Raw genomic sequence first — 23,617 nt, 5'->3', positions numbered from 1 at the left:
CACAACAACCTATACAAACATACATATCACTAGCTATAGACAGACAGATGTAGAACATGGCACCATGTTCAGTGTGCAAACCTCGAGCCTACAGGATCTGGAAACGATCATACATTATCTGTACAACACAGAGTCATACAGGAGAGATTCTGGCATATTCAATATGAAATACAATGCATTACTAGGCACAAATACCAATATTCACATTAGAACTCTGCAAATGATGGCATTACCCAGTTTTTACTATGCTGAATCAAATACAATGTATTTACAACATACACTAGGTTTTACTAGAAAATATATTAAGTTAACGTTTGGCAAATTAAGAAAAGGCTGCATTGTTTAGAACTAAGTGCAGTGTGTAGGAAAAAAAGTGTGAGAGTGTGTTTTTACATACTGCTTTTGATGTTCCACTCACTGGCTCACTTCGACTTCTAGAAGAAGAAATAAAGGTGATCAGAATTTCAAACAAATCACATGTACCCAACACAAAGATTCCAGAACCTGAACATCACATTATGCTCCAATACTCTAGTGAATGTAGACATTTATTTGTAACATAAACTGTTCTCTCTTGGTACATTCGGTGCAACTAAAAAACTCCCCAAAAACCACATTTCTACATTGTCACAAATTACTCAAGACTTACAGATCTAGAACACAACAGTGCAAGAGGAAGTCACGAGACATTCTGTCTCTGCTCTCTAGGTATCAAATCCATGAAGTGTGTACTAGAGTTCTGTGTTCTCAAATAATCAATCACCAAAGCACGGGGCAGCTTTGGCCATCATGTACATCCCTGTAAGGCACACAGGTACCAGGTACAGGGCTTCAGTTTCTGTGAAAGGACAGTGAGAATCTACAAGTGCAAGTTTGCTCAAGTGAAAAACACAGTCACGTGACAAAGGGGCAACACAACAGTGTCAGCAGCACTGAACAGTGCCAGAACAGTTTCTTTGTGGAAGCCCGAGCACTGTGTTCAGAGATCTACTATATTTAGCCATCAAAGTGCCAAAATATTACACATGTTACATATGCTATATTGACTAAAAGTAGTAGTAGAAATGTCACCTGAAAGTAGTTTCTAGGATTTTGTGCGATTTAGGAGTCCTGTGACAAAAAAAAAGGTCTTAATTGCCAGAATTTGCTATAAGATAATCTTGAATACGTTACAATATTTTAGGAAATATGTATTACATTTGAAAACTTGCTGAGATTCCACATACTCGGTGGTCTAGACCTGCATGCTCCTCAGCATGAACCAGACATGCAGCCACTGAGAGCTAACGAACAATGCAGGCATCATCCAGAGTCCCATGAGCAGAAGCAATGCAAAGGCTGCTGGGGAATTAGCATGCCGATGGAGAGGCTCAGCTTCCTGCCCCTGCTGAACACCCCCAGGCTCCCAATTACACCTCCCAAGGTGAGGAAGCACATACTTTGGATTAGCACACAATGGCTGCTTCAGCCATTTACTGCAAGGTGAGTAATGCCTTTCTGAAGGCCTCTCACCATTCCAGCAGACATTCCCCAGCCCCAGACATTAACCACCCTACCAGTGGTTTCTGCAGTGTTTCCAGCTGGGGAACAGAGGGCTCATCTGCCTGGATAATTTCCAACTCTACCACAGCAGTGCTGTTCTCTCCTGATCCCCCCACGCCAGTACTGACAGAATCTTTGATGCCAGCTTTGATTTTACAGCACCAGGCGAGGTGCACTGGCAGGACAGCACTCAGCTGAAATGAGCCCCAAAGCAAGGCTGTGTTTACAGGCACAAAGCTGTGGGGGCACAATCCGACGGAGAGCTGGGAAGCACTGCACCAACTCCTGCAGTAACATGCCCCAAGGTTACATGCAGAGCCACATCCATTCAGGAGTTTTTTTGCTTGCAAATGGTTCATGGGTACCAGGATGTTGCTGTATTGTTTGTTCAAGACACACTGTAACTCCTCAGGGTACTTTCTTGAGAACCAACATTAGAAAGACATGGCAAAACCACAAGCTAGTAATATCTCCTGCTGGTGGTAAAGAGGCATGGCTTTAAGGAGGTTGAAAAACATGCCCATTCCAACAGAGCTGATGTAGCTCTTATAAATCTGGAGTATGAGAACATCAATGCAGCCATAATCCTGGAGTCAGGATTGAATTTGAGTATCTGTGATTTTAATCAATACTGAGGACAGAGATTTGGGTGTAAACCTTAGAAATACAGGACTAAAACATGGAGCACAGATCCCAGCTGGGGTACAGACAGACTCAGAAAGGTAACCAGTACATTTGGTAATGTGCTAAACTGCTTTTGAGATTTGAGTTTGGACAGCATTAACTGTTTCTTCATGGTACTTGCACAAAAGCCAGGACCCTTAAGGGTATGGCTCTTTTCTCTTGCCTCAAACAGACACTGTGTGTTTAGGAAACACACAGGGATCACTTAGGAATGGAACTCCTTGTTGGCATGGTTCACCAGCTGGCAACCCTCGATCTGTTCTCTACAACTACTATATAGCCCCCTAGATCTGAGGCAGAAAAACACCTGTCATATCCTGCCCCACCTCCCCCAAATGCAGGTGACAGTCCAACACTCAGAATCAAACTCTTCTGAGACATGAACAAATGCTAAATTCACACTACAATGTGTACCTGTCTTTGTTAAAAAGGCAGACACATATTATAAGGAATCTCCCCATGTAGAGGAAACAGGAATCTCAGAAAATTTGAATCTCAGAAAAATAAACTCCAAACCAAACTCAACAGAATCATCTCCAAAGTTACCACTGTTGGTGTTTGAACACCAAAATCTAAGTCTCCTTTGGGACAGACACATGAAAGCTACCCCATGACAACAAACACCAGCAGCAGTTTTAACAAGCAAGTTACAAGCCCAGTGCCTCTGCAAGTGCTGTCAATAACAAGGTGGGCACACTGACCCCTCCCCAAAAGAGAATGTTTGCAGTACTTACATAACGTATGTTTTGCTGGTAGCTTTAACTCCTCCAATGGGAATTCTCCTCACAATCACCGATGAGTTCTTGGGAATCAGAGCACTATCATCGGTGTATTCTGGAAACAACATCAACACAGAAAAAACATTACTCGATTTGTAAGAATGTATTTAATGTGTAATTACAGAGCACTTTTGAGAATCCCTTTACAGATCTAAAAGCAAAATTTTATACATAACATCAGGCTTTCATCCTCTCAACACACCAGCAGCACCTGTCAAGGAATCTTCAGGTTTGATTACCAAGCACAAGCAGCAAAATAATTTTCAGTTTTTAAAGTTAGTCTGAATGCTGTGAGCAAAATGGTTTCAAATTACACTAAAGCAGAGTAATATAATGCATGGGGCTTTTCCCTGATCTGTTTTAAGCTGGTTTTGCTTCTGTCTGGCTACGAAACCAAGAGATCTCTGGAGAAAAACAAACCAAAGCCAAGCCTCACCTGCATAAAGCAGATTGCGAAGTCTGTGCCTGCTTGTCCTGAACAAAGCAGGAACTAGCTAAAGCAGGGAAACTCTGCAGCAGTGCTTTCAGCATGCCAAGTATACCCGACTCCCCTCTGCTGCCCTGCTCAGGCCCGACAGAACAGCAGAGCCATCAGCTCTGTGCTTGGAGCTGCCCCATTCCCACCCCGGCTGGGCAGCTGCTCAAGGCCCGACAGAGAAATGCAACCAGAACTGACAGCACTGGAGTTTGGAGCACACAGACCTGGGGGTTTCTGAGCCTGCCACAACAGACAGGACAAGGAGTGGCTCAAACCAAAGGGGCAGCTCCCCCTTTAACTCACCATCCAGTCTGAATTAACCAAAGGAATACAAGTTCTTTCCACTCACTCTCTGTAGAGAAGCGAGACAAACAAAACGACTTCTGAAGGCAGCCCTGCAAAGCCTTTGGAAAGCAGCATGTGCCTGGAGCCATCCCTGCTCTGCCTGGGCCTGTACTGTGCTGCCTGTCCAAAAAGAAGAAAAGCCCCCTGACCTTTTACATAAGGCACAAACAAAAATCCAATTCTCAGACACACTTTGAATAAATTTAAAATGCAAAGCCCTCTCCATAAGAATGGTTTTTATATGAAACTTACACAGGCTGGATATGACTAAATATTGTAAAGCACCATGAGAAGCCCTTCCCTGTGATCTGCCTGCAGTGTTAGTTATTCCAATCCCTTACTGTTGAAGACTGAATCAGAGCACTGGTCTGAAACCTAGAGCTGTTATGTATCTAGTCAAGCTTTATCAGGATGAGTTTGCTCAGTGATCACACACAAAATACGAGTACCTCACAATTTATGCTCCATTTTCCAGTATATTATTCCTACAGGCAGGAACCTCCCTTACACCAAAACATACCTAGCAGAAGACATCACTTCAACCATGAAATTAAAATTTTACTTATATTTCCAACTAATAGAACATTTCTTCAGAAAACTGAGAAATCATTTAGCTGAAACTAATTCCTGATCGTCCCCCCAGGGAACCAAACAGAGAGACTCCTCTGGACTGCAGAGCAGTTTGAAACTGTGGCTGAAAGGACTAGCAGTGACAGAAACAGCAGCTCTTGCAGAAGTCACATCCTGACACAAGCCCTGGAGCTCGGCTCCTCTCACAGCCACCTGTCAAAGAGGCCACAGCAGCACTTTCTGATACAGAAGGAGCTCAAGCAGTGCTGAGGCCGAGACAAACACCTGGAAGATGCTGCCAGCTGCAGTTCCAGAAGGCCAGAGCAGCTGTTGGTACTTGTGCCTGTCGCTGTCTCTCCAGGACTCCACACCTCCAGGGGAGCAGGGAGGCCAGCTCCACACAGCTACTGCTCACACGTGTCCAAGCAGAGCTCCAGCAGAAACGCTCAAAGCTGGAGGCAGCAGCATTGTTCATGCCCACTCCCATATAGCACAAACTTGTTTTACCGCCAGTGACGGCTGGGAAGTGGCTACTGGAATTTCTCAATCTGAACTGTAATTAAAAGAACCCAACTAACGCAAAATGCCTGTAAAAACCAAGATCTGGATCTCAAAGGTTAGAGCAGAAGAGACACAACAGTCTAAAACTTACTGTCTATCCTACAAGAAAAATTTGCTTGTTTACCCTACAAGAAAACAGTCGCTTGAAAGAAGCCAGATAAAGAAGTATTTCAAGGCATGAATTGAGGCAAACTAGTTAGTTAGTCAGCTGACACAGAAATCTGACATCAACTACTGTGTTAGTGTTCACAACCTTCTTACAGCTAAGTGCCAAGAGCTCAGATTTGCTGGCAAGTTTATGCTGCCTCACATTGCATGAGCAATTTAAAAACCCCATTTTTTAATTTATCTATTATAAGAATTTCTGCTAGTTTTGATAATTTTTGTTTACGAATGCTATAAACAAGTTACTGACAGAAGTTCCCACGTTATTTTCTGGCCTGCCTTCATCCATGGTTTCATCTGCCAGCACTGCCCAAGCAGCTCTGAGCACTTGGAGGGGTTTTTCACTCAGGTGAGGTGCACAACTGAGCAGGAGTCCTTGGAAAGCAAGCGGAGAGGTGTGCCAGGGCAGGTAAGAGCCTTGCTAAGCAGCTGCTGGGGGAAGGATGTGCAGGTCCGAGCTGCAATGCCTGCCAACATTCTGTGTGCCCACCAGAACACAGGGAATTCCCTGGAACACATTCTCTCCCTAGACAGGATTTAACTCTGCTCTCATCACCACAACTTGCTCACTTTGGAACAAGCCACTGCTGTAAAGCAGCCTTGAAACTTCCAGAGTAACAGACAGGGCCACTCCTGTTGGATTTTCTGCTTCCCCCAGAGCGGGATCCCTGACCTGGAACAAGCTGGCTCAGGAGGTCAGAGAGCCCAGGGAATCTGCACGCACTGTGCCCACACAGCACTGTGCCCCACAAGAGCCCCTGCTCGGGAGGGATGAGTCCATCAAATCCACAGCTCCCAGTCATTAATCTCATTACAGCACCCGGCTCTGCTTTGAGGCCCTCTCGGCTCTGGTGTGGTGTCAGCGTGGGGCTGAAGTGCCAGGGCATTACTCTGCCTCAAAACCATTCAGCCATCCCACACCAGCTCAGAGCAAACTTTTGGGTTTATTTTCTTTGTATTTTGCCCTGTAAGTATGGCACATTTTCCAAGTGTTCTGTTTCAGAATGTCACAGCACAGACACCTCAGCTGTGGAGCTTGCAGCTCTTCCACAATATTCTAGGAACACCTGTTACAGAAGACAGGTAGAAAAATCCAGATCCAATGAAATGGAGGCAAGTTTAAAAGCACCAATCTTGAGCACAGGATTTGGAGAACACGCCTTGATGGCAGGTATGGAAGAGGAACCCCCTACATAAAACAGGTCCCACCCACTCACTCTGCATTCCCAGAATCTCACCCAGTCCATCAGATCCTTTTTTCCCACCCATATTTAAAATCCTGTGTACTTTTGGCCTGTGTTAGCAGTTCTCCTATTACTACCCTTCCATTAGGAAAAGTAACAGCTCCAGAACTGTAAAAGCTTCCAGGACCTTGGACCAGTCTGAATACTCAGTGCATCTCCACTCATGGCTCACTTTGTTCTTTCCAAAGATCCTTTTAACATTTACTCAGACTCCTGAATAGACAAAGTTAAAAAAACCCAATACTTATGTCCACACGTAAGAATCCCTAACATCCCACATATGTAGAATATCCTATGGTTGTTATTTTAATTTCTGCAGGTTAATCTAAGCATCTACATCTGATTAATAAAAACTGAGATTCACATTTATGCATATGAACCAAAGATCTGACAGACACAGATTTTGGAAATACATTCTCTAGCTATGCTCTGCAAACCACCGAGGGATTTTTGCCTTTTCACGTGGAAAACACCCTTAGGAAAGCTTCAATAACCATCTGCATCACTAACCTAGAATTTAAAATGATGTATTTCACATAGTTATACATTTATAATTTGACACTCATTTTGCAGAGGTTAAAGTGCAGCACAACCTGCCTAGAGGACCCAGGACAATCCTTTTTAACTTCACCCTGAGGCAAACCCCTTTCCATTCCAGGACTCTGGTTACACATGAAAACAAAGTAACACCCCGATAAATCTGGTACCACGGATGTGCAGTCATACTTTATCAGGGGACACTTACAAGCATCTTTTTTTGTCTTACAACTTTTAAAGAAAAAAAACTTCTGAGACACAGAACCACAGGGGGAAAAAGAAAAAGGTTTAACATTGCAGGAATGAAAATACAATTATTTTTATTTCTGAAAAGTCACACTCTGAAATCTTTAATCACATTCAAACTTAGCAGGACGGCAGATTACCAAACTGAAGCACCATAGTAACACAAGCCCATATTCACACCACAGAATCAAGCACTATTTATTAGATTTAAGCGAATTTATGACTTCCCGATGAACATTTCTTACACATATTCACTGTAAATGTTCTGCCATAAAACTTCATGACTGCCCCGATACAGCAAACACTGAGTGCCAGGAAGGAAAAAAACCCAAACCATTAGACAAGAATGATGAAATGATGCTCAGCAGTACCCAAACTACGGTGTCTTTTGTTTGGGAAATTTACATTAACAGGAATTCCCCAGAGTAATTTCGCCACACAGAACGCTGATTGTGGGAGAGGCTTCAAGGGTCTGCAGAAATTGTAACTCGGCGATACACTCGATACAAATTGTTGCTTCTAAGCAATTACTGCAAGGGGCACTTGCGTTCAATGAAAGGCTGGTGAAAAAAGCAGCAAAGCACCTTCCAATAAAGCGGGGCAAGAAGGAATTGACGACAAAGTGCAGTCATCAAACACACTTTTCTTCCCTCATTCAAATTAGCCACGCGCTATGCTCCTTGTGGTAACCTTCCCATTTCTCTGCCAGACTGCAAAGAAAGCCGGCACGTTTGTTATGGTCGCACATCCCGCCCCCCTCTGTACCTACAACTCCAGGAACCCCAAACTCCTCCAGCACGCAGAACTGCTCGGACGGTGCCGGGAGAGCAGCAGCTACAAAGGACAGCCCTGAAGCCCCGAGCCCCCGCAGCCAGCGCCCCGAGCCCCACGCACCTTCTTTGGTCTGCGCGTTGGTGATCTGCAGGTCGCAGTCGGCCGCCTTCAGCTTCTCCCGGCCCATGATCTGGCGCTTCAGGTCGCTCAGGGAGATGTGCAGCCCGTCGAAGGTGACCGTGTCATAGTTGAGCTTGGAGGAGAACTTGTAGTGCACGCACGACATGGCGGGGCGCGGGCGGCGCCCGCTCTGGCGCGGCGGGGCCGCGGGGGTCGGGCAGGGCCCGCGGGGGCCGGGCAGGGCCCGCGGGGCCCGGGGCGGCGGCGCTGGGGCGGCGGGCGGCGCTCAGAGCCCGCGGCGCTGCGCCATGGCCGGGCCGCGGCCTCAGCGCAGGGGAGGCCTCAGCTCTCCATCGTGGCGAGCCCGCGGCCCCCGCCCCGCAACGACCGCGGCCCTCGGCGAGCGGCGCGCCCGCCCGGCTCCTGCGCTCGGCCCCGCTCGACCCGGGCCGGGCCCCGCTCGGCTCGGGCTCGCCTCGGGTCCGGCCTCGCTTGGCTCGGGCTCGACCAGCACTCGGCCCCGCTCGGCTCGGGTTCGGGCTGGGGCCCGCTCGGCCCGGCGCCGCCCCGCTCGCTTCAGGATCGGCCGCGCTCGGCCCGGCTCGGCCCGGTTCGGCCCGGTTCGGCTCGGCTCGGCCCGGCTCGGCCCCGATGGCGGCTCCCGCGGCCGCCCCTGCCCTCAGCGCTGCGCCGAGGGGTTTCCCGGCCGACACCGCACGGGCCGCGCGAGCATGCGCAGAGGAGGCGCGTCCGCCACGCCGCACGTGACCCGGCGCCGCGCGTGACACGGGGCCACGTGGGGGCGGCGGCCCCGCCCCCTTGATGCCGTGCGCCCCCTAGCGGAGCGCGTGGAGTGCTCCCCTCATGAAGGCGCGGGAAAGGAGAGGATGGCACTGAGGGGAATATTGACTTTATAGCCCAAAAGAGTCACTGCCGGCCTGGGCTTCCTAAAGGAGAGGGTGTCACTGAGGGAAATATTGACTTTATAGCCCAAAAGAGTCACTGCCGGCCTGGGCTTCCTAAAGGAGAGGGTGGCACTGAGGGGAATATTGACTTTATAGCCCAAAAGAGTCACTGCCGGCCTGGGCTTCCTAAAGGAGAGGATGGCACTGAGGGGAATATTGACTTTATAGCCCAAAAGGGGCACTGCCGGCTCTGGGCTTCCTAAAGGAGAGGATGCCACTGAGGGGAATATTGACTTTATAGCCCAAAGAGTCACTGCCAGCCTGGGGTTCCTAAAGGAGAGGGTGGCACTGAGGGGAATATTGACTTTATAGCCCAAAGAGGCACTGCCAGCCTGGGGTTCCTAAAGGAGAGGGTGTCACTGAGGGGAATATTGACTTTATAGCCCAAAGAGTCACTGCCAGCCTGGGGTTCCTAAAGGAGAGGGTGGCACTGAGGGGAATATTGACTTTATAGCCCAAAGAGGCACTGCCAGCCTGGGGTTCCTAAAGGAGAGGATGGCAGGATTTGGAGCACTCTGGGCCGGTGGAAGCTGTCCCTGCCCGTGGCAGGGGATGGATGTCCTTTAAGGTCCCTTCCCACCCACAGCAGTCCGTGACTCCAGGATGTGTCAGCAGCTCCTGCTTCAGGGAATGCTGCCGTGCCCTGGACAAACCTGTCAGAGCCAAGGAAAGGCCTGATGTGCCTGTTCCAGGCTGCTTCCTGCACGCGACAGAAACGCTCATGTCACATCAAGTGTTCTCAGCCACCCACATTCACAACTTTAAAACACAAAATGCGAACTTCCTGATGAGGCAAGGCAATACCCCGTGGCTTTGGGAGGGGTGGGTTACTCTGCAAGCCAGCAAACACTAGAGCAGCGTTGAAGCTTGGTGGTCTCTGCACACCTGTGGCACCAGGGCTTTAAATTAGTTCTGAAACTTTGAACTCTTTCACTTCAAATCCATTCAGCAGTAAACTTGTCCCTAAGTTCTGCAAAACAACATAAAATGTGTTGGCACTTTTTAGGTCATGCTCAGACATTAGTTAATAAAAAGAGCAATAAACAGAAACTGTTTGCTGTAACATGGAGTTTCAGTGTTTACCATGATGGATTACTGGGAGCTGTGTGGGAACTTCATCTCCTTTAGTACTTTGCTGATTTATAAGCAATTTTATCTGAGCACAGTTCTGCTGCTCAGAGCACCTTTGGCAGAGCTTTGGTCATTGCTGCTTTAATTGTCAAATACACAAATGCCTGAATTGTAGACTCACAGAATAACAGGATGGTTTGGTTGGGAAAGGACCTTAAAACTCATCCAGTGCCACCCCTGCCATGTTTAGGGACACATTCCACTGTCCCAGGTGCTCCAGCCGCAGTGTCCAGCCTGGCCTGGGCACTGCCAGGGATCCAGGGGCAGCCACTGCTGCTCTGGGCACCTGTGCCAGGCCTGCCCACCCTCCCTGGCAACAATTCCTTCCCCAAATCCCGTCTAACCCTGCCCTCTGGCAGTCTAAGGCTGTGACGTTCGTTCCCAAGCCTTGGATTGAGGCTGACACAGAACTGTCCCTGTTGTACCACTGAGCAGTACAAAGAGGAACAAACAAAACTTCAAAGCCGAGCAGGACAAATCAGGTCTGGCACCTTCCCTGCCACACGGACAGGTCTCCTGGATAAGCAGGCTGACGAGGTGGCAGGGTGTGGAATTCTATTTCCTCCTCCGGTTTGTCCTGTCAGCAGCAATGCCTCCACTTGTTTTCATTCTGTGACTTCAGCTGTGAGCTCTGCAAGGGGAGAGGAGCTCGCCTTGCTCTGGGCACTCGGGGCTGGGTGCCCCCAGACCCCAGCCCAGCTCGGCACCTGCCGAGGCTGAGCCCAGGGCCAGCTCTGCTCCCTCAGCCCGGCACCCTCACTCCAGCCCAGCTGCTGGGGCAGGCGCTGCCTCAAGCCAGGCTTTAGTTAGGAGTGGCTGATGGCTTCCCAGAGCTCCTACCAGCCTGCAATCCGTGAGTGTTTGCCAGCTCCCTGAGGCTCCAGGGACTCAGAACTGAGGGAAACTGAAAGAGTTGTGCTGGAACACTGAAACAAACCCAGAAACCTGCTTTTAGGTCAGAGGTGAGGAACAAACAAGGAAGCAAACGAGCAAACCCAGTCTGTAATTAGCCGGGCGCAGGGAGCTGCTCCTCCTTGGCTTTGCTTACGCCCTCCAGCACACCACTGACCCCGCTCACCCGTGTGGGATTAGGCAGGTGCTGACCCCATTTTCAGAGGGTCCCAACCCTGGACAGCCCCATGCAGCCTGACTTTAATACCCTCTGGACTAAGGAGAAGATTTACCCTATCAATGAGTCAGAAAGATGAGAGCTTGTTCCTCATCACAGAATGAGTCAGAAATATATAATATAGCAGGACAAACTCCTCCCTGCATGAACAGCATAGGAGTTACTATCAGAGTAAAAGGAACTTCCTCCCTGATAATCAGAGCTAATTTACTGGGGAAGCCCTAAAAGCCTTCCAGAGAGCTCCAGCAGTGTCCCGAGGAGCCCGTGCCAGAGCAGGGCTGCTCCCACCTGAGGATCCCGGCTCCAGCACCCCACAGTGAACCCATCCTCTCGGGGCCGGTGCCCTCCCTGGGTGGTGACCCCAAATTAGAGCAAGATCTCCTCTGCAGAGGGCTTTCCTTCGGTCCCAGCCCCGAAGGATGCCCGAGATGAGCTCAGCCCTGGTCTGGCACTGCCCACGGAGCGCTGTGCCCTGGCAGGGAGGGCTGGGAGCAGAGCCCACAGCATGCCCTCTCCTGCGCTCCCTGTGCCCGCACGGTGGGCACAGAGGGGATCACACTGCTGCTGGGCACATCCCGCCTTCCTCCCGGCACTGCAGAGCTCTGGGAGGAGCCGCCTCGTTATCCCACCGGCACTGCCGGGCACCACCTCCCAGCCCGATCCGCCTCGCTGTGACAGCACCGGGGTGACCTTGCTTCATGGATTTCCGTCACTAATTAAACTGCTTGGCGAAAGAACAGGGAAAATTAACTGACCATTGCTGTCTGAGGAAAGAACGACCCCGACGCAATTTGCTTTTTGTTTTAGCTTAGGTCTTTTTTTTTCAAGGAACGCGAACCCGCCGCCCCCGTCCCCGCCTGCCACTAGAGGTCATTTGAGCACCGGGATAGGGACCGGCGGGGACTCCTGCCCTGGGCAGGGACACCTTCCCCTGCCCCAGGCTGCTCCAAGCCCCGTCCAGCCTGGCCTGGGACACTGCCAGGGATCCAGGGGCAGCCACAGCTGCTCTGGGCACCTGTGCCAGGCTTCCTCACCCTCCCAGGGAGGAATATTTTCCTAATATCTAATATAAGTTTGGAGCCATTCCCCCTTGTCATGTAAAAAGTCCTTTTCAGCTCTCTTGGAGTCCCTTTAGGCACAGAAAGGGGCTCTGAGGCCTTCTTCTTTTCTCCAGGCTGAACAACCTTACAGCTAAAAAATGTTCTGGTGCCTGTTTTGGGTGGTTGTTTCTGTTCAGAAGGGCAGGAAATGTCCAGTCATGGACATACAACTCAGTCATGCCCGGTAGCAAAATCAGCAATGGTTCATGGCCAGCAGAACCCCGGGCACGAGGCTGCTCCCAAAGTCCTGGCCCAAGCAGCCCCAGGGGCTCCAGGGGCACGGTGTCCGAGCCCTCTGCAGAGAGCAAACACCTCTGGGCACCACTGACCGGGCACTGGCAGCCCCTGCGCTGCTCCCAGTGCCACCAGCTCCTGTGGCAGCACCAGTGTGTCCATCCCTGCCAGCACCATCACCCCTTCTGCCCAAGCTCCCTGCCTCCCGCCTTTCTTGCTTCCCGAATCTCTGCCCCCTGTGCAGCCTCTTGTCTGCATCATCCACTCACTCACATCAAAGCAGCCCCAGCTGCCCTCCTCACTCTCAACTCCTCAATACTCTCAAGCCAGAATCAATTAGGGGGATCAAAGGGCCCTTGTGCTGTCCCCTGGAGCCCTCCCCTGGCGGGCTGGCCGTGCCCGGCTGGCTGCACACAGCAGCTATCGCCGGCTGCAGATGCCGAGGAGCAGCAGAGGGAGGGCCAACCCGAGCACGGCTCCTCTGCAGCTCCCTGCGCGGCTGCACTAATCGCTCAGCAGACGCTGCTGAGTTTGTGGAATTGGCTGCTGATGGGACCATGGTTGACTTTATCCCTGGATCCTGTCTGTCTTTGAGTCATCTTCCTTGTGAGTCACACAGCGCTAATCCCTTGGAGATAAGGGCCTCATCCAGCTCTCTCCACGCAGGTACTGCTGCCTCTGCCTGCTCTTCAAAACAGGAATAAATCCGTGTGAGCTGAGGTTGAGGTGGGAGCACTCCAGGACACACTTGTGGGGTGGCTTGTCATGCCAGCTCCGTGCCACCTTGGGAGCCAGCCTCCCCAGAGCCAGGGCTCTCAGCCACTCCTGCTCAGCAGCCCTGGGACACCCACTCACGTGGGTTAACGTGCCTGCTCCTCCTCTCCTCCAGGGCCTGGGGGTCTCCTCCCTTCCCCAGCACAGCATCCCCAGCAGCAGGACCAGAGGGACCCTCCTGTGCCTGGTACACCTCCCTCAGCGAGGGCGAGCTGAACTCCAGCATCCTTTGTGTTCTTCGTTCTAACACCTTCTATGCATCTGTCAGTACATTGTTCCTACTTTAATTTCTCCTTTCTTAAAATGTGTTTTATCCCAGCTTAAATATTTCAGTTACACAGCTGCTTGTGCCATCCATCACCAGAAACTTCCTATATGGCAACTGGAGACCACAACGGAGTGATCTTTAACCCCCTTGACTCACCTCTTTAATCTTTCAACCCATGGCAGATTTCCAGCCCTCAAGCAGCTCTCACAGCTCCTGCCAGGACTCTGCAGCTCCTCAGCCTTGCTGGGAGCAGAGATACCAGCACTGCCCCCAGGATGTTACTGGTCTGACTGGTGCCGTGCAGGGAAAACTTCTCTGAGAATTGCTTTGACATTGCCTGTGGATACCCAGGACCAGCTTGAGCCACATCATCACACTGGGCTCGTGTGTGCTGGTACCTACCCCCTCCCTCGAGCCTGTCCAGAGTTCCCCAGCTCTGGGATGTGCTCCCCTTTGCTCCTGCTCTTTCCTGGCCATGCCCTCACCCTCTGCCATCTCAGCCCTGCCATCCCCAGGGGTTGATCTCTGAGGGGCATCAACCCCTGGGGAACCTTCTTTGATTCCCACTCTTTTACTTCCTTTTGGTACCTGCAGTGATCCATGAAGCCTCTGCTGTTTCCAGAAGCAGCATCCCTGTTCCCAGCCTCGCCTCAGCCCCAGGAGCAGGAGGGAAGGCCCCATCCTCTCCTGCAGTGAGGCAGAGGTGAGTGCTGGGTGCTGCCTGCCCTGGTCCAGCCCATCTAGAGAACCCACCCTGGCAGTGAGCTCAGCCCCCAGCAACGCTGCTCTGCTTTCCCAGCTTTTCCACCCACCCACAGGTGGGACACGCTGCTCTGCTGGCCTCAGCCGTGTCACCAGGGAGGATGTTCTCCTCCTCTGTTGTTCTCCCTAACCCAGGGAGTGGAAGCCACATTTGTATGCAGAGTTTGAGAGCAATTAAATTGAATTCTAATTATTGTATATCACAAATTAGCAATTTCTACCATGCTAATATTAATTGCTAACACGACGATAAGGCGTATCAGGCAGTGAGGATGGAGCTGGAGTTTGCTTGCTTGGAGAGATGTGTGCAAGCAGAAATCGCTGCAGACATGGATGCCCCACAGCAGGGAGGGGTTCCTGGGCTGGGGCACTGAGGTTTGGATTCAGGCTCCAGCCTTGCCAGCGCTGCTGCTGGCTGTCAGAAGTCCCCACCCTGTCAGAGGCAGCCTGTACAACATCCTTACAGCACACGGAAATCCAAGCAGATCAAAGGCGAGGCAGCTGGACACGCTGTGGATGAGCACTTCCCTCGGGGAGTTAACCAAGGACACAGCAACCCCTGCAGCTGTGGAATGAACCCCCACAGAGCCTCGGTGGGCACCCAGCTGGTGATTTGCAAGGAAGCCCCTCTGAGGAGCTTGCTGCAGGTCCCTCAGTGCCCCTGGCAGTGGCTGGGCTTGTGGGGCTGCCAGGAGGGAGGGCAGGAGGGCAGGGATGCCCCTGGCAGCTGGAGCAGCAGCCGGGATATGTCCTCAGCACGGTTCTGTGCTGAGTGTGCAGGGAGGCTGGAGGCAGATGGAGAGGCCTGCGGGGCTGGTGGCACACAGGCAGAGCTGGGTGAGGCTCAGCAGGCAGAGGAAGAGCAGCGAGCATCCCCCAGGATGGGCATTTCCCATCACTCTTCCCCTGCGACTGGCATTCCCCAAGGAGCTTGTCCCGGGCAGGCTCTGCTCACCTGCAACTCTAGTGATTTAATATCAATGAGGTAATTTTGTCCCAACAGTTATTTATCTGCCTATTGAAGAACCCCAGCCCTGTATGAGTCACTGGGCTGCACTACAGCCCTGTGATGAATTACACTTGGACACATGCTAAATGACATTTACCAATAAATTTATGCAGATTTCTCCTGTAATCCTTCTCCTCATCAAAAGTAGTAATGCTTTCTCTAATGCAAATGCACTGCGAGAGCCTCACCACATCAAACAGGAGCTGGGCTGAGTAGCTCGGAATTCAGAACGATCATCTTCCTTGTGCTCATGAATAACCATTTCCTACAGATGAATATTCAACGAAGCCCTGGCAGAGCCTGGCAGAGCCCCCTCCAGGCCTGTCCCAGTGCCCGTGCCCCGCAGCTCTGGCCAGCCCTGCAGGCAGATTCCACACTCCTTGATTCCACACTCCGTGATTCCACACTCCTTTCCCTCCCTGCTTCCAGCACCAAATCTCCTGGGCTGCACTGACCAGCTCGGAGTGGGTGCAGGGCAGTGCTAGACTGGCAGTGGGTGCTGTGCTGAGCTCTCCTCTCCATCCAGACCTTTCCATCCCATGGCCACAGCCTCTCGTGGCATGCTCAGCCCAGCCTGTGGGCTCCCCGTTGGCCCATCGTGGGGTCACACCATTGTTGAGAGCAGCAGGGTCCAGCACCTGGCTCACCCTGTGGCACTCGCCCTGTGGCACTCGCCCACGCTCTTGACCAACACTCCCCTGGCAGATGCCCAGAGCAGCTGTGGCTGCCCCTGGATCCCTGGCAGTGCCCAGGCCAGGCTGGACAAGGCTTGGGGCACTCTGGGACAGTGGGAGGTGTCCCTGCCATGGCAGGGGTGGAATGGGATGGTCTTTGAGGTCCCCTGCAGCCCAAACCGGTTTGAGATTCTCCGATCCTTTTTCTGAAGACCCTGCAGCAAACATGGCAGTGTCTGCTCCATCAGCTCCCAGTGCAATCCTGTGCTCCCTGCTGTGCTACAAGGAAAGGCTCCAGATTCCCAGCTGCTCTGGAGAGGGCAGGAGAAGGCAGGGGAAGGTCGGGACAGCAGGACAGGTCTGCTCGGTGACTGCCCAGCATCCCAGCAGGAAGCACTTACCCCACAAGGCCCCAGAATGGGCACTCCAGGGATCACTGAACACCCCTGGGGTGCTGGAGGGGGGATGCTGAACGTGTAGAGCCCTCAGCAACCTCTGATCAGTGGGGTTTACATTTTTATTCCTTTTAAAGATGATTACATTCTGAGCAGTGATGATCCAAGCTAACGAACCGCCTGCCACTTCGTGGCTTGGCAGGAAAAGTCGTGGGCTTTTTCCTCCAGCCCAAAACACAGACAATATGGAAATAAATTATTTCTTTCACAGTTGTTTAATATAATTTTCTCTGTTCTGGGTTTTATGCCCTGGCGTCCTGGCAGTCTCAGTTAACCCAGGGCAGGGGCAGCTCCAGCACTCCAGAGAGCTCCCTGCCAGCTGGATCAGCAGGGAGGAATGGGAGAAGAGCCAGGAGAGGCTGCAGCTGAGGCTGCTGAAGGGGCTGGCTGGGAGAGGGGCAGTTGTACAGGGCACCCACTCTAACTCAGCTGAGAAAAACTGCCCCAAAGGCTTCTTTGGGGCCCAACAGCGTGGCTGCAGGGTCTCTGTGATCTGGGAGGTTAAAAGCACCTATTAACCAAGGTGAGAGCCTCTGGGACACGCTCTGAGAGTGATTTATGGCTTCTCCACTCACACAGAGCCAGCTCAATGCCCTTCTTCTACCTCTATTTATTTTTCTTCTTATTACTGTGAAATAAATATGAAGAGGATCTAAATTCAGACTCTCAACCCAGACTTTGCTGCTGCAGGACCAGCAAAGGGGGGGCTTGGGGTTGTGACTGTACAACTCCAGTCAGGAGATGTTTTTATAATATTTGCTCTGCATGGGAAGTTCCTACCTGCCATAACTGGAGGAAAAACAAGACTAAAAATGCACAAAAACACCCCTAGAGGATTGCGGGGTGCTGGGGAAGGCAGCAGCCCAACAGGAACTTGCCAGGAGTACGCTGGTTGTGCCTGGCAGGGATGTGGCCGAGCATCACCAGGGGAGGAGCTGCGTCCACTGCAGCCCTCCTGCATCCACTGCGGCCCTCCTGCATCCACTGCGGCCCTCCTGCATCCACTGCGGCCCTCCTGCATCCACTGCTGCCCTCCTGCATCCACTGCTGCCCTCCTGCATCCACTGCTGCCCTCCTGCATCCACTGCTGCCCTCCTGCATCCACTGCTGCCCTCCTGCATCCACTGCTGCTCTCCTGCATCCACTGCGGCCCTCCTGCACCCAGTGCTGCCCTCCTGCATCCACTGCTGCTCTCCTGCATCCACTGCGGCCCTCCTGCACCCACTGCTGCCCTCCTGCATCCACTGCGGCCCTCCTGCATCCACTGCTGCCCTCCTGCACCCACTGCTGCCCTCCTGCACCCACTGCTGCCCTCCTGCATCCACTGCGGCCCTCCTGCATCCACTGCTGCCCTCCTGCATCCACTGCTGCCCTCCTGCATCCACTGCTGCCCTCCTGCATCCACTGCTGCTCTCCTGCATCCACTGCTGCCCTCCTGCATTCACTGCTGCCCTCCTGCATCCACTGCTGCTCTCCTGCATCCATTGCTGCCCTCCTGCATCCACTGCTGCCCTCCTGCATCCACTGCGGCCCTCCTGCATCCACTGCTGCTCTCCTGCATCCACTGCTGCTCTCCTGCATCCACTGTGGCCCTCCTGCATCCACTGCTGCTCTCCTGCATCCACTGCGGCCCTCCTGCACCCACTGCTGCCCTCCTGCACCCACTGCTGCCTTCCTGCATCCACTGCGGCCCTCCTGCACCCACTGCTGCCTTCCTGCATCCACTGCGGCCCTCCTGCATCCACTGCTGCCCTCCTGCACCCACTGCTGCCTTCCTGCATCCACTGCGGCCCTCCTGCATCCACTGCTGCTCTCCTGCATCCACTGCTGCCCTCCTGCATCCACTGCTGCCCTCCTGCATCCACTGCTGCCCTCCTGCATCCACTGCTGCCCTCCTGCACCCACTGCTGCCTTCCTGCATCCACTGTGGCCCTCCTGCATCCACTGCTGCTCTCCTGCACCCAGTGCTGCCCTCCTGCATCCACTGCTGCTCTCCTGCATCCACTGCTGCTCTCCTGCATCCACTGCTGCCCTCCTGCATCCACTGCTGCCCTCCTGCATCCTCTGGGCACACTGCCTGGGTGGGGGCTTTTGCTCTGCAAGGCTCGTGGGGCTGCTCCAGGCGTGCTGGACGTGGTTCCCCACCATGCCCTCACCATCCCGGGTGCCCAGCACTGCCTGGAGCTCAGCTCCCATCTGTCCTGTGCCAGCCTCACCTGTGCCACTGCTGCTTCACTGATTTCTGACGGTTCAGGCTATGAGATCCTGCCCTTGGTATAAACATTTTAATTACAAGTTTCCGGGACTTCTTTCCTAAGATAAACACATTTTAATTGCAAATTGCTTGTGCTGTCTTTACCCACCCCCCAACCCTGCCAGCAGCTGCTGGGTTTAATATTTAATGAAACTGCCTCTGGGCTGGGCTGGATGCAGCAGCGGGGCTGGGGGCACTGGAGCAGCCCCAGAGTGCCTGGAGTGAGGCACGGGGACAGCCTGGGGGCAGGAGAGGGGCAGCTCCTTGGTCCTGCAAAGCCACCACAGCTGGGGTGACCCTGGCCCCAGGACCTCGTGCTTGGGGCACAGCAGCTGTGACACGTGCCCTGCCACAAGGGACAGGGTCACCTGTGGTGAGCGTGCCCCACCCAGCAGGGAGGCTCTGGGCAGTTTCTGGGCTTGGCCCCATGGCACAGGGTCCTGCCATGGTCATCTCTCCATCCCTTCCCACCAGCCACATCACGGTGGCACAGCCACGAGCGGAGGCTCCGTGTCCCCTGTGCCACCGCTGCCCGTCCCCAGAGCCACCCCGCCACGAGGAAATGCCATTAGCTGTTCGTGTGGCATCTGACGTAGGACAGGGCTCTGGGCTGAGGCACCACGAGCCAGCCCTGCAGCACTGACCACCAGAGCTGTGCCAGCAGGTCCTGCGGGGCTGGCGGTTTGTCACCTGGGCGGTGGCTGTGCGGCCTCTCCGGTGACACCCTGGCTGGAGCCAGAGCTGGCAGGGCTCAGGGAGAGCCTGCACGGGGCCCCCTCAGTGCTGTGCCCCGGGGGCTCGGGGTGGCCCCAGGGCCATGCTCTGGCACGTGTGTTCAGCTGCCACCCCCCAGCCTGAGTGGCACCGCACGTGCCACCCTTCCCAGGCACGGCTGTCACCTTGGCTGTCACCATGGTGCCACCTGGGCTGCCACCACACTCCTGGGGATCCGGCTCTGCCCAGGGTGCGGGGTCTGGCGCCAGCACAGGGACTGTGGTCAGCCCCACACAGGCCCTTGGTGTGTTTGAAACACACCCTGCACCGCCAGAATCTCGCATAGGGAACCAACTGAGAGCTCCCACTGCTCTGCCTTTTATTCCTTCACTTTTTTTTCCCCTTTTCTCTCTTCAAATCTTCCTTTGAAACCCAAACTTCCTGCAGTTTGAAATGGACAATCAGGCCGCCCCGGCAGCTGCAGCCCAAGAGCTTCAGCTCTTGGCAGGAGGATCAGAACTACAAAACTATTTCTTTGAGGCAAATTATGCATTCATCCAGCTCATTTGAAACAAAATATGATTTGCAATTTAACTTTCCATAATGAGCTCCTGCTATTATACCGTTTCCATAATGGCTGGTTTCATTGGAACAGATTGTTGGTGCACATGGTTTACAAAACATTTTCAATGCAAGCCCCGTTTTTTCTTATTTTAAATAGCAACAGCTGCTAAGCATGATAATTATTGTATTTCATCAAAATAAACTTACCGAGTTGCTTCTTGATGCCACTCGTCACAATTTTCCAGCGGACCTGCAGGTTACTAAAGAAGCTGAAACTTTAATTCAGCAAAGTGAGAGCAGCACCTCATCCAACTCCCTGCCACGGGCAGGGACACCTTCCACCATCCCAGGCTGCTCCAAGCCTGGCCTTGGACACTGCCAGGGATGTGGCAGCCACAGCTGCTCTGGACGACCTGTGCCAGGGCCTCAGCACCCAAGGAAGAGCTTTCCCCCCAATCTAATCTCATCTACTCTCTGACAGTGTGAAACCATTCCTCCCTGTCCTGTCACTACATGCTCTGGTAAATAAATACTCTCCCTCCATCTTTCCTGCAGGCTCCCTTTGGGTACTGGAGCACCAGGAGCAGGCAACGAGAAGCTGTGGTAATTATTCCTAATTGCATTTAGCTGCATCACTGTTTCCCCTGGTGTTCCCAGGGCTCCTGCCAGGGCTCCCCAGCGTGGAGCAGCCCCAGAGCTGCAGCCACAGGCACAGAGCTCCCATCCCCACACAGCCCAGCTCCTGCTGAAGGAGGACTTTCTCTCCAGTGGCTGGAGGGAGGATAATGGCAGAGGGACAGGAGTTTATTACTGAAGAGCAGGTGAAAGTCTCATTTGTTGAAAATTTTCCAGGGAACTTCTGAGAGCTGTGTTTAGTGGCTGTGGTCGGCTGGAGATTTACGGATGTGCAGGATAACGATGCTGGAGAAGCTATTCCAGCCCCCAGTGAAAGGCTGCCCTTTACAGCACCTCAGCGCTTGGATTTAGATGACAGGTAGTAATGGCACCACAGAAACCATTACTGTCCATCAAGTAAATAATCAACACACGATATAAACGGTTTGGCCTTACCCAGGCTCCCATGAGCTATGGCAAACAGTAAATATCCCCAAAACATCAAACCCAGAAAGGACAAAGGATGCTTTTGAGGAAGAAACAGCCTGCAGGAACAGGGACTGGGGAGCTTCACTGCGGGGAGCTGTGCGGGACTGGGGACACCGCTGCTGGGGCTGGCACTGCCACACAGGCTGTGCGGGACTGGGGACACCGCTGCTGGGGCTGGCACTGCCACACAGGCTGTCCTGTGGGCTGTGTGGGACTGAGGACACTGCTGCTGGGGCTGGCACTGCCACACAGGCTGTCCTGTGGGCTGTGTGGGACTGAGGACACTGCTGCTGGGGCTGGCACTGCCACACAGGCTGTCCTGTGGGCTGTGTGGGACTGAGGACACTGCTGCTGGGGCTGGCACTGCCACACAGGCTGTCCTGTGGGCTGTGTGGGACTGAGGACACTGCTGCTGGGGCTGGCACTGCCACACAGGCTGTGCGGGACTGGGGACACCACTGCTGGGGCTGGCACTGCCACACAGGCTGTGCGGGACTGGGGACACCACTGCTGGGGCTGGCACTGCCACACAGGCTGTGCGGGACCGGGGACACCGCTGCTGGGGCTGGCACTGCCACACAGGCTGTGCGGGACTGGGGACACCACTGCTGGGGCTGGCACTGCCACACAGGCTGTGCGGGACCGGGGACACCGCTGCTGGGGCTGGCACTGCCACACAGGCTGTCCTGCGGGCTGTGCCCTCCTGCCCGGGCACCCTTCCAAGGGCAAAGTCGGAGTCTCTGCGAGCCCGCTCCGCTGCTCCGCGGTGTTTACCGGGCTCCCCGATGATCTAACGCTGCACAAAGCCACTGTAGGATAAATATAGAGCACTGCAGCGCCATAAATCAGCCGGCTCGGCAGGACCGCGCTCACGGAGGGGTGTGGGTCCGCTGGCACTCGGAGGAGGGGAGCGGGTGCCTCTCCGTGTGCCACCGGCCCTCTGTCACCAGCGGGGCTGCTCTGCCCGCGATGAGGTGGCCGCAGGCGCTGCCGTGCCCCGCGGGTCGGCGGTGCAGCGGCGCTGGCAGCCACGCGTGGACCATGGGCTATCATGCTGTTTATCAAGGTCTGGCGGAAAGAAAACAAGCTAATGGGGCATTTGCTGATTCAATTCGTCGAATTTGAACAAATCTTTTTAATCCTCCTCTCCCGGGGATTGGAAAGGTCAGGAAATGGGCAGAATGTGCACTTTCAGGTATTGAAATTAAACTTGTTAAGAAATCCATATTGATTTGCACTTCTCTGAGAAATATTGAAGCCTCCAGATTTAGCCTGGGTATTGATTTTCTCTTCCAGGGGAAAGACATCGGCACAAAGGGAAGGTATTACCCGTGGCAGTAAACACCTTCAATCACTGCCCGGCTCTGCGGCTCCGGCGCTCCTGGCCCCAGCGTGTCAGAGCCTGCCGGGGCTGAAAAGGCATTTGGGCTGTGCCCTTAAGGCCCTGCTTTCGCTTTTGGCCAGCCGCAATCAAAACCAAGCGTTCGGGAAGTTGGTCATTGTAGGTCCTTTCCAACTGAGCTATTCCACTCCATGCTCCTCCTGTTTGGCACTGCCAGCCCTTGCACTGCTTTGCTTTTAAATATTGCCCTAAGATGGGGGTGCAACTCTCCTTTGACTGTTTTTAACACATGCAATCAGCAACTACAGCAATTAAAAGGCTTAATTAGCATCTGAATCAGCCTTCTCGAACAACCCCCTTTGCAACAGTAGCAAATAAGGGCGAGGGATTTGAAATTCTCCCTGGGAGGGTGGGGAGGCCCTGGCACAGGGTGCCCAGAGCAGCTGTGGCTGCCCCTGGATCCCTGGCAGTGCCCAAGGCCAGGCTGGATGGGGCTGGGAGCAGCCTGGGATAGTGGGAGGTGTCCCTGCCCATGGAATGACTTGAGCTTTAAGGTCCCTTCCACCCCAAAGCATTTTTTAAGGTCCCTTCCACCCCAAAGCATTCTGTGATTTGTGAAGGAAGTGCAGCCCTGGCCGAGGCTGTTTGTGGAGCTCCCGGGGTATTTCACCCCAGCAGAGCTCCTGTGCTGGGTTTCCCAGCGGCCTGTCCATTATTCCAGGAAGGATTAGGATGTGCAGACTTGGGGCAGCAGACCCAGGCCGAGGCTGCTCAGGCTCACACTCTGCACACCAGACATTTCCCTTCTGCAGGAGTGCAATGAACAGAGCCCTGCTGGCCCCCAGCAGCCCCTGTGGGAATCTGCCACTTCTGTCACAAGGCTCAATAAGATTCCCATTAAGTGACACATCACCGCGGCCCAGCTGCTTCAGAACTGCCTCCACTTAGAGCTCTGCTCCAGTGGGAGAGTTCAGAGCCGAGCCTCCGTCTGCTCACGCGCTCGTGGCAGCCCAGCCTGACCTCCTCCTCCTGCCGGCCACGCTGCGCCGCTCTCGGTGCCCGCTGCGGGGTCACTGTGACCTACTCAGCCAAG

General features: G+C 53.5%; 1 protein-coding gene across 6 annotated transcripts in view; it reads right to left on the bottom strand.

Moving 5' to 3' along the window:
* RBBP6 (RB binding protein 6, ubiquitin ligase) overlaps window positions 1-8,792 on the bottom strand; it is a 28,065-nt gene extending 19,273 nt beyond the window's left edge. For 2 of the 6 annotated variants that reach the window (XM_064390616.1, XM_064390619.1), the window contains exons 1-4: window positions 8,046-8,791; window positions 2,961-3,060; window positions 1,072-1,110; window positions 398-434 (exon numbers count right to left, since the gene is read on the bottom strand). In XM_064390616.1, coding sequence (XP_064246686.1) covers window positions 398-434; window positions 1,072-1,110; window positions 2,961-3,060; window positions 8,046-8,211 — 342 coding nt within the window. In that variant the 5' untranslated portion in view covers window positions 8,212-8,791. Of the gene's footprint in view, window positions 1-397; window positions 435-1,071; window positions 1,111-2,960; window positions 3,061-8,045 lie in introns of all 6 variants that reach the window. The other 4 variants (XM_064390617.1, XM_064390621.1, XM_064390618.1 and 1 more) reach the window with 3 other exon arrangements.
* Between the last annotated feature and the right edge of the window lie 14,825 nt (window positions 8,793-23,617).

Source organism: Passer domesticus, chromosome 15, assembly GCF_036417665.1.
Source record: "Passer domesticus isolate bPasDom1 chromosome 15, bPasDom1.hap1, whole genome shotgun sequence".
NCBI lineage: Eukaryota > Metazoa > Chordata > Aves > Passeriformes > Passeridae > Passer > Passer domesticus.
Note: the sequence above shows the minus strand (reverse complement) of the source record. Positions and strands in the feature narration are given on the sequence as shown.